The sequence below is a fragment of the Hipposideros armiger genome, unplaced genomic scaffold, assembly GCF_001890085.2.
Source record: "Hipposideros armiger isolate ML-2016 unplaced genomic scaffold, ASM189008v1 scaffold_289, whole genome shotgun sequence".
Classification (NCBI taxonomy): domain Eukaryota; kingdom Metazoa; phylum Chordata; class Mammalia; order Chiroptera; family Hipposideridae; genus Hipposideros; species Hipposideros armiger.
This window is the reverse complement of record NW_017731639.1, coordinates 255,386-272,472: the sequence shown is the minus strand read 5'-3', so window position 1 is coordinate 272,472 and position 17,087 is coordinate 255,386. Positions and strand designations below refer to the sequence as shown.

Genomic DNA, 17,087 nt, shown 5'->3' with positions numbered 1-17,087 from the left:
CAAGTTGTTGTCCTTCAATCTTAGTTGTGGGGGGCGCAGCCCACCATCCCATGCAGGAGTCAAACTGGCAACCTTGATGGAGGAGAGGAACAGACAAGTTGCTGTCCTTTCGTTCTTCAGTCTAGTTGTGGAGGATGTTGCTATTATTGGTACTGTGATCATTGCGCTCTTCCCTGGTGAGGCAATTGGTCGCTGGCCATTGGACAGCCACTCACGGCAGCTCATGCCGGCTGCTGGCCACTCTCGGTAGCTCACGGCAGCCTGCTGGAGCCCCACTGCAGCCTATACCATTGTCGGCGACTCACTGCAGCCCAGCTCCAGGTTGAGCTGTTGTTCACCATCTTAGCTGTAGAGGGCTCAGCGTCACTGGCCCATGTGGGATCCAAACCAGCGGCCCTGCTGCTCAGAGCTGGCACTCCCAAAGCCAACTCTTAACCAACTATGCCACTCAGCTGGCCCAAACAATTATAGTTTTTAACTTTGGATAGTACTAAGATGTTTTCTGAAATAATATTCAGTGGTTTTAAAGATAAGATCTTCCTATCTTTCCTTTACCTATTAGATTTCATCTCTGGTGACTCATCCAGGTTTCCTAAGAGGGACCTGCTCCCCTCTCCTGGCGGCTTTTTCCATCAGCCAGCCTGGCATAACATTGGCTGGCTTGAACCTAGAGTTGTCTTTTCTTCCAAATACTTTAGCCACAGGCTGATCCTTTCTGTTCCCTCCTCCACGAGTAAGCCCTTTCTCCTCTTTATCACTTTCAGTAGGTCTCCTGTGCCCCTAATGGAGAGGAAGCCTTCCACGTATTATGGTACGTTTCCCAGGGTGATAGGAGGAGATCCAAGACTACCTGCTATGCCTGAGTCTAGATTATGGGGCCGTTCCTTCCTTCTGAGAACAAAATGATACCAGTAGTTTCGTATCTTGCAGATTTTTATTTGTTTTTCACAGGCATTTCCTTTTAGTTATTTCCAACCATATAGTCAATATAATTCTGTTCAGCTTAGCAATTATTGAATATTCCTCCTAAACGCTGAATTCACAGAGATGAGTAAAACGCAGTCTTTACCACAACGGTCATCTATGAGAAAACATAATGTTAAATGTTTATATCACATTACAATATATTTTTAGAAGTACCGTTTATAAGTACAGGCCCTCAAAGCAGTAAGATTTGAGTTTGTATGCCTCCTCTGTCAGTTACCACCTGTGGAATCTTGAGCAGAGTGCTTAACCTCCATCAACCTGAGTGTCCTCATCAGCATAAACAGGATTAGGAATAATACAGCTCCTGGGAATATTGAACAAAATAACTAATGTGCCTGATAAAACGTAAGTGCTCAATTAATGTTAGCTGCTGTGATTCCTTACAACAACCTAATAAATCAAATATTATTATCCAGCTTTTAGGAGGATAAGCCTTAAGCCCAGAGAATGAGTGACTTGTTCAGTGTTAAAGCCAATAAATATTAAAACAGGGCCCATAATCTAGGTGTCCCTATTTTGAGCCTGGAACCTTTCCCCACTATGTCATATGGTATTGTTTCTCATAAAATATAAGAATTTACAGGTGCTACATGGGCAGGAGAATAAATAAGACTGAATGAGAAAATGAGAATTTTTTTTTAATTCTTATTCTGTTGTATCTAATTATATCATGAGGAAGGTCTCAGTCGATGTTAGCATGTCATGACACCTGTCTCACACCTTTTACAAATAAAGAAAATTTAGCCGCCAATAAATTCTATGTAGATTTTAATAACTTTGTTTACAGTTTCTTTCATTAATCCTTATTCTTGCCTTCTATTTATATTAGGAGATACTGATTTTTCCTTTAAAGTAATGCTGTAAGATTTCCTTTTAAAATAAGTGTATTTGATTTTTTTAATTCAATTATCTCAAGAAAAAAATAAGTATATAAATATTAAGATATTTATAAAATAATAATACCATAGGAGGTTCACAATTGTATCATAAAGGTGATAAGCACATTTTTTTAAAAAAAGTATTGGAATCACTTACTGCTGAGGTGACTGGAAATGCTAGAGGTCTCTTTTCCATTGGTTCATTTTAATTTCGTTCTAGATCCTTAATAATTTCATTCCTACATTTGTAGTTTTAACTAACTGCACGATGTAGTTAGCCTATGTGACTTCCATAGAATTTGAACATAAAAACTAACCATACTATTCAATCATTTCAAATAATCACAAATGTTACCATCATTTTCTATTTCTAGAGTAAAAATGTCTTTAGGGACTTTTTACTTCTTCAAAGAAATTCTTTGTCCTCTTAGAAAAGAAGTACGTATAGAGCAGCCATGCATGCTTAAAGTGGGAAACTTGGCCATTTATTTTTAGGAAAGGAGAGTGAGACCACCAGATACAGAAGCACATTGACAGTATGAGCAAGTCTCCTGGGGATCAGAGAGGACACACCTTTGTATTGTGCTTTGAAATAAATTTCTAGTAATGCTCCATTAATCCCCATTTATAATAGTTAAGTTTATAGCTAAGGAAACACCTTTCCAAGTGATCCCAGATAATGGGGGCAGCTGGAATACTGGATTCCTAAGGCCTTTTCCTACCCTGCCTGAGGAGTTGAGATGATTCAGGAGACCAGTATGATCTGTCCAATTTACCGTTACCTGCGAGGGATGGTGAAGAGGGTGCCACCCACAGTGCTTCTCTTCAGAAGCAAACTTGATACGTACATAACTAAGTGTCTGCTGATGAATGAATAGTGAACAACAATCTACATGAACTAGTTGTGCCTGGATTCCTGAAAGGCCATTGATTTTGTTTAAAGTTGCCACTTGACAACCACACATGTGCACACACACATGCAACACACACACACTCACAAATCATATTATCTCTCTCGAATGTAACATTTTGGAGGAGAACTGGACTAATAGGAAGGGGATGTTTTTCTGGATTTTGCCATATTTGAATATACCAACCTTTCTTTATTAATCTCCATATCACTATTGGATCTTTTAATAATGATGATTATATTTTCAAAGAATTGTAATTTTCAGATCTGTTTTGCTACTTTTTTTCCAAAAGTCAAAACAAGCCAAGAAAAAACTTTATGCTTCAGTAGCTTATTAACATACATGCACATTTGTTCCATGAAAGCAGGACATAGCTCTTAAAGCGATTACAGAAGAGAGGAATCCAGATGAAACCTGAGTCAGTACAACAAGCCTTTGAATAATGAGTACATTCAGAGCGTTTCAATACCAAAGCCTGCTAATAACTGTCACTAATGAACCCTCTGTTACATACCTTTCATGATAACAGCAAACTCAGTATTTTGACAAGCAGGGAATAAGTCTATAAATCATGTAAATTATTTCGTGTTGCATTTCGAATGTTTTTGACAAACGTCCTCTTAACCATATTCTTTAATGTTGACAACTGTTACCTCAAAGATCCTCCAGTTTATTGATAAAGATTGGCCCCTTTGGGCAGCTAATCATGATGGCGAACACTTTGTTCTTTCCATTAGACTGGAGAATGAATGCTTCTTTCATTCAGAGAACAGAACCAGGAAACAAGAGAAAACTAATGACACATTAGGAAAACAGTCTGTTTTAGAAATCCTGACTTAATTCCCTTGGCGACAGAAACAGCCTGATTTTCATAAGCCTCTGTCAGCTTCAGCATTGGCTGTCAGTGGGCAGCTGGAATTACTGTTTCCTAAGCAGCATCTTTAAACATATTAGCCTGAATCCACATAGTTAAGGAAGAAAAGGCGCAATGAAATTTAAAAGTATAATTGTTAATATTATTTATAACAAGAATATGAGTCAAATATTCGGGCAGAAACAAACTTAGATAGCTAAATCACAAGGGAGTTCATCAAGACATTTGATAGCCAATGTGATTCTACTTTTCCATTAAAGACAAAATGCTAAAGAGGATAGATAGGAAGAATACACAGCATAGAAATATAAAGTATTATTCTCTCCCCACCTCCAAAATTACCATAGTCCAGAAACCTTATGATTTCTGTATGTTATCTTACAATACTCAGAGGAACTTGCTACATTAAGTGTTAGTTCCTTTGAATATGGAAATACCTTGTAGTTAGGATAATTCCCTTTTTTTTTTTAATGGTGACTTGAGTACATATTAATAGGAAAGCTTTCAAAGGAAATGCTGATTTTTAAATAACCATATTTGGGTCTGGACAACCAAGGTCTGGACTGCTGATATATTAGCCTTAAAATTAACAACAAATAATAATGGAATAGGGTATTGCCTAACACATAACATCAACATGTATGTGAACACAGCGGGAAACCCAAAACAAAAGCTAATTTATGGAAAACTATGTATTCCTAATGACAGTTTAGACCAGTAGGGGTCCAAGCTACAAACTGCAGTCTTTACATGAGATGTTTTCATTTTACATTGAAAACGTGCTTGCATCTGGAAGCATATATCATATCAAATCATTGCCCTATATTTAAAAGTATTTTTCTTATTTTTTTCTGTAAAATCTAATCATTGTACATGCGCGTTATATATATTTATGTATTCATGAAACCAAAACATAAAATGAAGAAATTTTGCTTTCAAAACCCAAGATACCCAAGGTATCATATGCATACAATGACAGTTTGACCTCATGTAATTATATTTTATTTTAAAATAAAAACAAAGGAACAACAACATTGGTATTCTAATATGTTGATGCCTGATTGACGCCAGATGTTTTTTTCCTCTGCTCAATGATTTAGCCTAACTATTTATATTTTTTAAATCTATTGACATATCCTAGAATATCAATCTGGGAGAGACCTTAGAGACCATCTAGTGCAAACTCTTCACATTTTTATGTAAATGAGAAATATAAGCCTCAGAGAGGCCCAGGGACTTGCCAAGGTTCCACAACTAGTTAGAGCCAGCACTGAGCCCGGAGTCCAGGTCTCTTTTAATATAAACAAAAGGCTCCACAAGACGCCACAGATAATCTCTGTTAAAATTTGTGCTCTTATCTATAAAAGGTCAGGTTCTGGTTTGCTTTTCTTACAGCATCTGATAACATGTTCTTCATGCATCTTTCTCAGAAAGATTATTTGGGGGAAAGTGTACTGTGGTGGATGTGAGGTGAATTCCAAGGAAGGGAAACTGTAGACCTAAGCTTGCTTAGATGAACTTCCAAGATTTTGGAGGCTAAACAAAACTGAATTGCAGACATTTTCAGGAAGAGATTTTTTTTTAAGTCAGTGTTTCTTACCAGATTCTGAGTCTCATATTACCTCATATATATATTTTTTTGTCTCTGTGAGAATGTTTGCTCGGTCTTGTAATGTTAAACAGCATTTAGCCAATAATGGCAGACATGCTAAGAACTATACTCTTAAATGCCAAAACCTGAAAGTGTACTCTTCAGGGTTCTGGTGGCAGAAGCTACGTTCAGGTTTCCGATGGCAAGGGGGCTTGCTTCTGTGTTCACTTCCCAACACCCCCTGTAATTTGCTCCAAGGTTCTGGCAGATTGCTGGACCATGTCACCAGCTGTCGCCACCCCTCCTTCCCATCCACATTTGGCAGTATCTGAGAGCACAAGGCCTGCCAGTAAAAATAATAGTAGCTGTGATAACAACTTCAATGGCATGGTCCCCAGAGACAAGATCAAATTCTGGCACCTTTTCTCTCAACATGGGACTAAAAATGGCACTGAATTTGCTACTTGGTGGTATATAATTTTCTTTAATTACACATTTGGGTTTCAAGTGTTTCACACGCTGGCTTTTAAGTATCAAACCAACATATATTGGTTAAAAACAATGGCATGGCCTTTTCTTCTATGGGGAGAAGGTGAAATAACTATAATACTATGGGTTCCTTTCATCTCCATCAGCCATAAAAAATAAGAGGAATGTATGCTGTAATTTTCTCTCACTCGAATGGTCTTTGAGCCTGAAAGAAAATGTCTTCATAAAATTTCACCGATAAATCTTTACTAGTATATTGTCTCAAAATTATTTCAATTAATGAGTTTTGGTTTTTTTCTTAACATTTACTGGGAGAGCCTACAGAAAAAAAGACTAAGAGGTTATAGAATAAAACCTTTGAAGTGTATAGGAAATATTTTAAGTTTAAACATGTTAAAGTTGGTTAAAATCTAAGAATATACCACAAGCAACCTTAAAAGATATAGTCTAGAGTAGACTATTTAGCTATTAGTATCCTAGATTGCAATAGTAATTGATGGCTTAAAATTCATGTGTCTCTCCTGTTATCATTGTAAGTTTTTATCACTGACTTAGGTGATAGTATGTAAAGTATGCTTATTAATTTTGTAGACGGCAAATGCCAGATATTACAGCTGGAAATCGTTGTTCTCCTGCCCAGAGAAAAAGGGAGGAATTATGCAGTAGTACCCCCTTATTTACGGTTTCACTTTCTAAGGTTTCAGCTACCCACAGTCAACTGCAGTCTGAAAATATTAAATGGAAAATTCCAGAAATAAAAAAATTCATACGTTTTAAATTGTGCACCATTCCAAGCAGTGTGATGAAATCTTGTGGCCATACCGCCCCATCCCGTCCAGGACATGAGTCACCCCGCTGTCTAGTATCTCCACATGGTAGATGCTCCCTGCCTGGTAGTTACTGAGTAGTCATTTTGGGGATCAGTCCAATTGTCTCAGTATCACAGTGCTTGTGTTCAAGTAACCATTATTTTACTTAGTAATGGCCCCAAAACATAAGAGAAGTGATGCTGGCAATTCGGATATGCCAAAAAGAAGAAACCATAAAGTGCTTCCTTTCATTGGAAAGGCGAATTTTCTCTACTTAATAAGGAGAAAAAAAAATCATATGCCGAGGCTGCTAAGATCTACAGTAAAAATGAGTCTTCCATCTGTGAAAGTATGTAGAAGAAAAAAATTGTGAAGAAGGGTAAGCACAGTACAATAAGATTGTGAGAGAGATCACATTCACATCACTTTTATTACAGTATATTATAATTGTTCTATTTTATTATGTTACTGTTGTTAATCTCTTACTGTGTGTAATTTACAAATTAAACTTTACCATAGGTATGTATATATGGATAGAAAAAAAGCATAGTATATATAGGGTTTAGTACTATCCTAGGTTTCATGCATCCACTGGAGGTCTTGGAGCATATCCCCCGTGGATAAGAAGGTACTAATGTAGGTATTCCATTGTATGGCTATACCACAATTTTTTTATCCATTCTTCTGTCGGTGGGCATTTAGGTTGCTTCTACCTCTTGACTATTGTGCATGGTGCTACTATGAACGTGGGAGTGCAAATGTTTCATTGAGACCCTGCTCTCCATTCTTTTGAGCATATACCCAGAAATGGGATTCTGGATCAAATGGTAGTTTATAGTTTTAATTTTTTGAGAAACTGCCGTACTGTTTTCCATAGCAGTTGCACCATTTTACAGTCTCAGCAACAGTGCACAAGGGTTCCAGTTTCTCCACATCCTCACCAAGACAAGTCATCGTGTTTGGGGAAGGCCACGTTGCTTTCCTTCTAACAGTGGAGAAGCTTTTCCTCACTCCTCTTTTCCTCCTACCCGATGGAGTCATTTACCACTCTTCTGTACTGTGTCTTTACTCTATATGCATTTATTCTCATTATTTCAAGGGGCTGTAACATAGGCTGTCACAATTGCCTCACCTACAATTTTTTTAGCTAGGCTATGTGTCAGATGGACTACTTTTAAATAAAATTTTTAATTTAAGTGTAATATACATTTAAAAAAATTATACAGATCATAAGTGAACACTCCAATGGAACCACCTCCCAGGTAGAAAACTAGAAGATGACTAAGCACCCCAGAAGCCCCCTATGGACTCTCTCAGTCATTAACCTGCCCCTGCTCCCTAGAGGTCATCACTCTGATTGTATTTGCTCCCACCAGTTGATATTAACTGCTTTTGAACTTTGCACACACAGACGGACACAGTATTCACGTTTTGTGTGGTTGGGTTCTCTTGCTCAATATTATGTTTATGAGATTTTTTCATATTGTTGCATTTGGCAGTGGTTCATTCATTTACAATGCTGTATAGAAGTCCACTGTAGGACTGTACTATAATTTGTTTATGCACTCTCCTGCTGGCAGACACCTGAATTATTTCCAGTTTGGGGCTATTACAAATAATGCTCCTGTGAACATTCTTGTTCATGCCTTTGGATGCTGTGTGTAGAAATATTTCTGCTGGATACATAGACTTTTGTAGCCAACTGAGGACTTAACCACCATTTCTAAGATTTTTAACATAGAGAAAATACATTTCAATTCCAAAGAAGAAAATTACGAATGATCTTGTAAAATACAACCATTTATAGTTGGTAAACATCTTGCATTTAGAAGCCAATTTTAACAAATGGACAACTTGTGATTATATTTGCTGCTGTTAAAAAAGAGATAAATTAACAATTTTTGGTAACATTTTTAAAATTTCTTTAATGTGAATGCCTACTTTTAATTTATAACAGTTTGGGTAGGTAGAAAAACAACAGAGTAAGAAAGGGAATCCTGAAATGGGGTCAGGAGATCTGGTATTATGAGTTTCTTCATGTAGTATCTTTTTAAAAGATATTGGGTAACTCACTGATTCTCTCCGCCTCTGTCTCATCCTCATACTGCAGGGATAATGATCTTTGTCCCAGACTACATTATTAGAAGGTAGTAGACATCAAGGTATTTTAAAATGTGAAAAACACACTGAACAGACATATAATATTATTGCTATCATTCACAAATTCCATTTTTCCTTGGATAACATTTTTAATATGAATCCAGCATCCCCACATTAAAGTCACCTAGAAATTTGTGGAAATAATGATATGAAACTATGAAACACAGTATCATAAACAGTTTTTAAAGATTAAATCTACATGAATACTATTTCTAGTTTTTTTTAAATACACAGGTATAGTGTTTACTTATGTAATTTTTAAATTGTTGCTTTTAAGACTCTTGGAGTTAACCAAAATAGACTGTTCTGAATTTCATCATCAGCATATCACTGTAAAAAATTCTTTTAAGACAATATAATTATAGTAGAAAGTACTCATGTGGAAGAACAGTGCCTGGAATACACAAATGTTGCCTCTTAATATCTTTGCCTACCCTGCGCCCCCAAATGCTGTCTCTGCCTTCAGTTTCTAGGTTAGGTAGAGAAGCATTCTCTGTAGTCCGTAGCCCTCACTGAAGTTCCCTTCATGGTAGAATAGAGAGGAGTGTCTGATATGTCCTTTGTTTTCAGAATGTCTGGGTTTAAGGTCAGGTCCACCGCTTACTTGCTTGGAACCTTAAACTCTCAAAAAGCCTCCGTTTTCTGTTTTAAAATGAAAAAAAAAAGTAGTAGTAACTATTCATTGAAGTCTTTGTGAAGATTAAATCAGATAATACAGGTGATGCACTAGCACAACACTTGACACAGAGTAAGTGCTCAGTGAATATTTTATTTTTTTTTGTTTTGTTTTTTATTTTTTGGTTGTTTTTTTGTTTTTTTTAGTTGAGCCATCCTGCCACCTGTTGGGAGCTCAGTGGCAGCTCAGCTCGGTCTGGGAATCGAACCAGCGACCCTGTTGCTCAGAGCTCGCACTCTTGAGCGAGCTCTTAACCAACTGAGCCACTCGGCCAGCCCGAATGTTTTATTTTTTAAAACACATTGCATCACAATGTTCTAACACCAGCACAGAGAATACTGTCTCTGGCTGAGACAGTGCTTGGCATTGCTGCCAGCCTGTTCCTCCTTACCTAAGCTATACACCCAGAGCGGTAAGGGACTCGGAAGAGCACAGAGCCCCCAGCCACTTCTTAACACTTTCCCCACACCCTCCATTCAGTCATGTGTAAGCTAAGGATCATTGTACCATTCGTGAAGAGTGGCAGCACATGCCTTCCCATGGCTTCAAATCTGCTTCCCAGCTCAGGCCCTGAAGAATTGGGCGCATCCTTCTTTATTTACAGAAGTATTTTATTTCACTGTTTTTCCCTTTGTTTGTCTGCCAAGACATCACATGGAGTTTCATTACACCCGTGCTCAGAAATTCTGTAGCATTTTGACTTTTATTCATTTGCTGCCCCCATGGCTCTCTCTGTCTCTTTCCCCCATCCCATCCTTCTGTCTCTTTCTCTCTCACTATGGAGTCAATCTCACGAACGCCCTGTATTTGCATGAATGTCTTAAGTTACACATGAAGGTCAAGAGCTTCACTAAATACCAAACAGCAATATTTGTAAAGTACATCATATTCTGAGACCAAACAACTTGTTTGGTCTCTAGTTTTAATGCAGTGTTAAACAAGATATAGTATTGAGTCTGGTTCTTATTATACAGCATCTTAAGTAGAACTGAAATCCCATTTTATTGAGATTTTCTGTAGTAAAAACATATAATAAAGATGTTGCCCATCTGGCAAAAAATAGCTTTCCAAACACAAACATAATGTTACTTTCTAGCATTTAACATCTTTGTGTGATCCCATGGATTTTCTCTCCTCCTCAAAGTCTATTAAAACCAATGAAATGAGCAAATCTATGCTTCAGGAAGACTTTTTATGTTACATGAAAGCTCACAATGATGACACATTATGTTGTGTAGGAACTTTGATCCTTTGGGAATATTTATCATTGCTACACCAAAGTATGTCTGTCAGACCTTTCCTGTATGCAGACGTAGCTTCCATTTTATTAAAAAATTGCTGAAATATCTGAAGCTTGAAAAATGTATGAAGTGATAAATGTTTAGAAAGTTCTTGACATTTTGCCACTCAAACATGACATAATGTAATGCAAAATGACATATGAAGTTATACAAGTCGATGATTTGTAAATTCAAGAATTCCATAACCTATATCTTAAACCTTGAAAAATCAGACTTTCAGTGGAATTACTGGCAGACTATATATAATTCTAGCAAGGAGTATGAGTATAAACATTAGTTACAAATATACAGGGTAGATGTAGCTGTGTTTCTATCTATGTTTGGTATGTTTCTTAGTATAGCATGATTTTACATCAGGTATTGTTAACAAAAGAATGTGAGACTGGCAATAGAAGGTCCCCAAAATGTTAAATCTTAAAAAAAAAAAATCAATCACTTATATATAGTACTAGCAGACTTTCACTCAATTGCTTTTCATATAGCATTACGATAAGGCAATCAATTAAATATTAATAATATAACACCCTCTTCTTAGCCATTTATGTATTTGTTTTCTGTTTATTAACTTTTCCTTTAAATTACTATATTTTTTATCCACAACAGTGTTTTCTTAAATTTTAAAATTTCAGAAAATAGAATTCATTTTCTGTTAGAGACTTATCAAGACCTCCTAGATAACAGGCACTGAATAGGGTAGTTAAGATACAAAAGTGAACTAAAGTCTTGGGAGAGATGGTTGATTCAGTCAGGGAAGGCTTCGCCAAGAAGTTGACACCTACCATCTGAGTGAGGAATGGGTATTTTACAGTGGGTGGAGAGCATTGCAGACAAAGGGGCTATTTATTGGAGAGGCACCATGCCTGGTCAGGTGACTTCAAATAGTTCAGTAATCTGAAATACAGAATACATAAAGTACCTATGTACTAAGAACTGCCCTGCTGGGTGCCAGCTATCCTTCATATATACTGCCTAGAAAGGTCCTATCAGTTAAATAAAGTAGGTTTAACCAGCCTCATTTTTTAAGTAAACCTAAAGTTTAACAATGTTACATCATTTGTCCAAGAGTAAATCCTAGATTGAGGATTGAGCCAAAATCCAGCTACATCTAAAGCTCCTGCTCGATACACCGCCAATTTAATTTTGTTACTACATATATTGAATATTTAATAAGGGATTTTTGACAATGGTACTGATCACACTGTTTCTAAAAATGCTTTTTAAACATGTGTGTCTTTCTCCACCTCTCAGATAAATTCTAATATGTGTAGTGACTAAATAATGTCAAACAATGTAAAAAAAAAAATTCTCTTTTGTGACTGGTAATAGGACCATCACTAAGTTTTCCTGTTTAGCCTTCCTTAGGGATTAGTTCCTAAACTCTGTTCTTTAGAACACAGATGAGTGTTTAATAAATGTTAATGGGTAATATGACTGATTATTCTTCTAACTATTTTAAAGAAAAATAATCATAAAAATGTAAAATTATATTTCATGTATAAATTTATATTGGGTTGTCGGAAAAGTCATGACGTATTTTTTCTGGTTTTCGTTGCAAAAATGCATCATGACTTTTCCGACAACCCCATAGCTCTATAGTCCTCTAGTTATCTATTTTCTAAATATTTTAAACACAGAAAATTAGTAAACACATTTACAAAGTTTTTATAAATCTGTAAGATTATCATACCCACCTCAGAAACGCTGCATGAAATTACCTGACACCTGAGTGTTGCTTGACCTGTGCCATTGCTGAATTGTATGTATAAATTCAAAACAGTTCATCCTAAATTTAGAATAGTCAAACATTATTATATTTTGTGCATCTGAATCCATTCTGACCATTTCATATGCCAGCAAGTTCACCTGTGAGACTAATCTTTACTTTTGACCTTAATCCAATGAATAGCATCATGTCTCTTGAGAACCTATAGGTGTCGCAACAAAATGTTATACATGTACGTGTGGCCTGTGGTCAAGTAAGTTTGGCAAGTTCTGCTGTAGAGTTTTGTGCCACTTGTTAAATGATGAAGAGTGGAACTCAGACAAAGCAGAGCAAATAATGATTCATCCCTAAGAGTTCCCTGGTACCAATTAACTGAGCACTATCAAATCATTATTAAAGTGACTTTTATATTTCATTGAGATGCTACCTCAGTTGTATTTGTGTGAGGAACTGTTTGTTTTCTAATTTCTATTCTACAGTTATCCTTGGTGTTTCAGAACACGGACATTTTAACTTTACATCTGACTCTTGTTATAGACGTGTTTACCATTTGCTTTGTAGCTCAGAGCTGCAGACCTTTAAACAACTTGTATTCTTTACCCCCAGCAATGCATCTCTTTGGCCTCAACTGGCAGTTACAGCAGACTGAAAATGACACATTTGAAAATGGAAAAGTGAATTCTGATACCATGCCAACAAACACTGTGTCATTACCTTCTGGCGACAATGGTAAGAGGAAGAATTATGTGTCCTGTGTTTTTCTTTTGACATCTCTTTCCATAAATTTATTTTTACCCATGTTACATCCAGTTTTATATGGGAGCAAGAAAAGGTTTTGAAATTACAGATGTCATTTTTTAATGAATAGTTTTTATTTGTGTACTTGAAAGATTGAAAATTTACGTTTTTATTATAGGAATAATACTATATTCTGCTTTCTGTTTTGATGGTTAGGCCTTTTCTCCTTTCCCTCCTGCAAGTGTGTATTTTGTTTTGTTTTTAGTCTGTAAATAGGTTCAGTTGTATCATCTCTTATTTTACCGTGGGTATATTAAGTTTTCTTCATGCAACTGTTTGGTTGTCAGAAAAGTCATGACGCATTTTTGCAACAAAAAACAGAAAAAATACGTCATGACTTTTCCAACAACCAAATAGTATGTGGAATTGGAATACTATATTCATTTTGTTATAGAATCTTTAAAATACAAAACACACTAAAGGATTATAATTAATTGACCTTTCATCTGCTTTTCTCTAAACCTTCAAAAGTTTGCACTTTTAACTAACAGATTTGCAAATCAGTTGGCTCTGAATTAAAAAATGGAATATAAGAGAATGTATTTCATTTTTCCAACATAAACACCCCGAAAGCTGTATTTCATTTTTTCAGTATTAACACCCTGGAAAATATATTCATATGTATGTATATGTATATTGTATATGCCTGTCTATTATTTGATATGTTTGTGTGCGTGCATGTGTCTTGGTATTTGGCATCCTCTGACTTTTTGCAAAATGTCATAATACTCTATGTCTCAAAGCAACAAGATGGAGACACCTTTTTCTGTCACATGATAAATATATCGTTTGCCTTTAAGTGTTTCCCTATGTTTTCTTCTTCTTTTTTGCTTATCTAGTGTCTTTGAATTCTGCTTTGGCATCAATTATGCTTATCCTCATGTAGCTAGTTTTTTTTGTAAAATTAGAAAGAAGCTATTATATATTTATACATAATATATTTATTATATTTATATATATACTGCTATGTTACATGTACCCATTGACTGTGACTAATGCTTTTACTATTTTTTTGTTCTTTGCTTTCCCATCTCCTGTTTTACATTAACAATGATACTTTATGACACTTCTTTTCCTTCTTAGGGAGGCGGAGAAATTTTATAAGGCATTAGATTTTCACAGTAGTAATAAATGCCCCATCCCACCCCTGTATGGGGCCTTATGATACAAAGTTCTGTATGTTCCTCAAAACTACTTGGGGGTGCCAAAAAAGTGTATACAAGTGGACAATTTGGTCAGTGTTGCTCAAGCAATAGTTCACCATAATCAGAAGTGTCTGGATGCTGATGGTAACCACTTTGAGCACCTCTTGCAATTGCAGAAGTCAAATGTGACTTGTATTCATCTTTTGTTATTGGTATATATACAGTATTACAATTTTAATACCGTTTTCCTTTCTTAAAATATGTATACATTTTTTGGCATCCTCTGTTTAAGCTGGTGACTAAGATATGTCACCACACCTGGAGTCAACAGCAGTGGTCACTGCACTGTGGATTAAAGAAAACTGGGGGGAAAGAAAGCTTTCCTAATTAAAACAGTAGGTGGGAATTGTCAATTAAATAAAATATAATTATGTTAAACAATTGTTTTTTAATGAGTGATAATACACATATGAACAGATCGAGTAACTACACAGAAATTAGGAGTATTTATTTTTGGTTTACGTAGATTGAAATTTAGACTGTCTCTTTAAAGTGGATGGTTCCTCTGAAAACAGTCCAGTAGCACTTATGAACCACACATGTAAGGAACTCTTTTTACAGCTTGAAGAAATTATACTAAAGAGAAAAATGCTTATTATAGATGTTTTATTTATTATACAACATCCTGATTTTTTGTTAATGATTACAATGAAAATTTCACAGTACTTGAAAAGCGTGACAACGAGAAAGCTGTGGGTTCAGTTACCCCCGCTGCCTAGGTGCAGGTTCTTGGGGTTTTGCCAGGGACTATTCTGCTCTAGTTAGTGTTCCTCAGCTCACATAAGCCTACACGCAAATCCTAGCTTCTTCACCTACTGACTTTGTAACCTTGGTCAAGCTGCTTAGCAATTCAGATCTGCGAGAACATTTTAGGACAACCCTGGAATAGACTGTCTAGAACACTATCAGCCCAGACATTGGAAAGAAGTCTTATAAATTATGGGTTCAGAAATCTCGATGGAGCTGGTAGACTTTTAAACTATTCACCATTACTGCAGTAAGAAACACATGCTACATCAAAACCCACATGTGCATATACACATACATCTGACATTTTTTCCAAAATAGTACATATCCTCACTTTATGAAGTGTGCTGTGGTATTTTCTATTCTATTTTATTGCATTCCCCATTTATACAAATGCTAGTTGAAACGCAATCAGATAATTTCACAATTTACAAAGGATCGTGGTCCACTGTTTCAAAAACACTGCTGTGAAAGTCCCCTTCTCTAAGAGGGACTGAAGTTCCCCACGTGACCATCGAAAGCACTGCATATACAGTTAGTGTGTTCCTGTCGAGCAGCTGTTATACATGAGAGGAAAGTGCCGTCTTCCTAGCCTCCCACGTAAGGAATAGACGACAGATGCCCCAGGATGAGTTAAGTACACTGCGGCAGAACTCAGCCTCCAGCCTGCCAACTAGACTAGGAGATTTGTAGGAATTTCTCTATCTCTGGGCTCAGACATTGTCCAAAGTGTGACCTAAAGAGTAGTCACTTGTTGTCTTCTCTATTATTTCTCAAAAAACCAAAAGAAAATCAAAACACCTAAATTGTAAGGAATTCTTATTTCCATTTTTCCAAGTAAAGATTCTTTACGTGTCTCTTAACTACTGATAGACCTGGGCTGCAGGGGTAATGAGAGGACTCTATTTGCAAGAAGAGAGGAACCTTAAAAATCACTGCTTCTAAGCCTCCATGATGGACCTGCAGTGTCCATGCGTCATCGCCCACTACTTCAGTTTCATAATCTGTCCAGAGAAGCAGATCACATCATCTCTTTAGAAATTCTAGGAGATTACACCCCTTAAGAGAAAGCCTTAGAATTCTGAACGAAGCTCACTAGAAGAATTAACTGTGCTAAGCATAATGAGAAAATTACTTCATGGCTTCTAAATGCAAAACTCTCATTATGCAGTCCTATTTTATTCTTCTCCTATAAATATAATTCTAAGGAATAATCATGGTGCTAAGGGTTCAGTAAACTGCCTGCTTTGCTTTTAAGGGAAGGCTGAACTGAAGCTTCCAAAGAATTTAAAAGAATAGTATCTGCTATTTAAAAGAATTTCTATGATGTGCCATGATCCTTTAGTGATTATTCCTGAGGTTTTTTTACTACAAATTTTAAAGATGACATGTCAGAAGTGTGGGGTCTCAGGCAACACTGATACAAGTGGACAACGTGAATAAAGAGGTCATGAGAACAAAGGTTTTAGCTCCAACACCAGTCTCTTTCCAGAAACTAATATTATTCCCTTGAACCAAGGAATTCGTTTAGCCTAATGTACTGGAAAGAATCGCACAGGCCTATATTCAAGTCTTAGCTCCTGCTTTTATTTACTTTGTAACCTTGAGCGAGCTACTTAACCTTTTTGAGCCTCAATCTCCTCACACATAAAGAGAGGGTAATCATACCTATCTTGGCTCACCAACTTCAACAGTCTGGCAGCCCTACTATATTTCACTTGCAAACTCTCTTGCACCCCTCTCAACAGTTACTTCAAATCTTCCTACTGTACTCAAAACCCTAGTCCCCCAGCTCTCTCAGCAGATGACCTTGCGTTCTATTCAACAACAACCAAAAAAAAAAAAAAAACAACCCAGAAACCTTCAGAGGGAGTTCTCTTAATTTCCTGTAAACAAATCTCAATTCCTATGTATGTGGATTTACCCTTTCACCCTTTT

At 36.4% G+C, this 17,087-nt stretch overlaps 1 protein-coding gene across 8 annotated transcripts in view; it reads left to right on the top strand.

Moving 5' to 3' along the window:
* The window catches only part of TENM3 (teneurin transmembrane protein 3), a 605,620-nt gene that overhangs the window by 453,939 nt on the left and 134,594 nt on the right, over positions 1–17,087 (top strand). For all 8 annotated transcript variants that reach the window (XM_019658769.1, XM_019658771.1, XM_019658770.1 and 5 more), the window contains one exon: positions 13,006–13,128. In XM_019658769.1, coding sequence (XP_019514314.1) covers positions 13,006–13,128 — 123 coding nt within the window. The remainder of the gene's footprint in view (positions 1–13,005; positions 13,129–17,087) is intronic.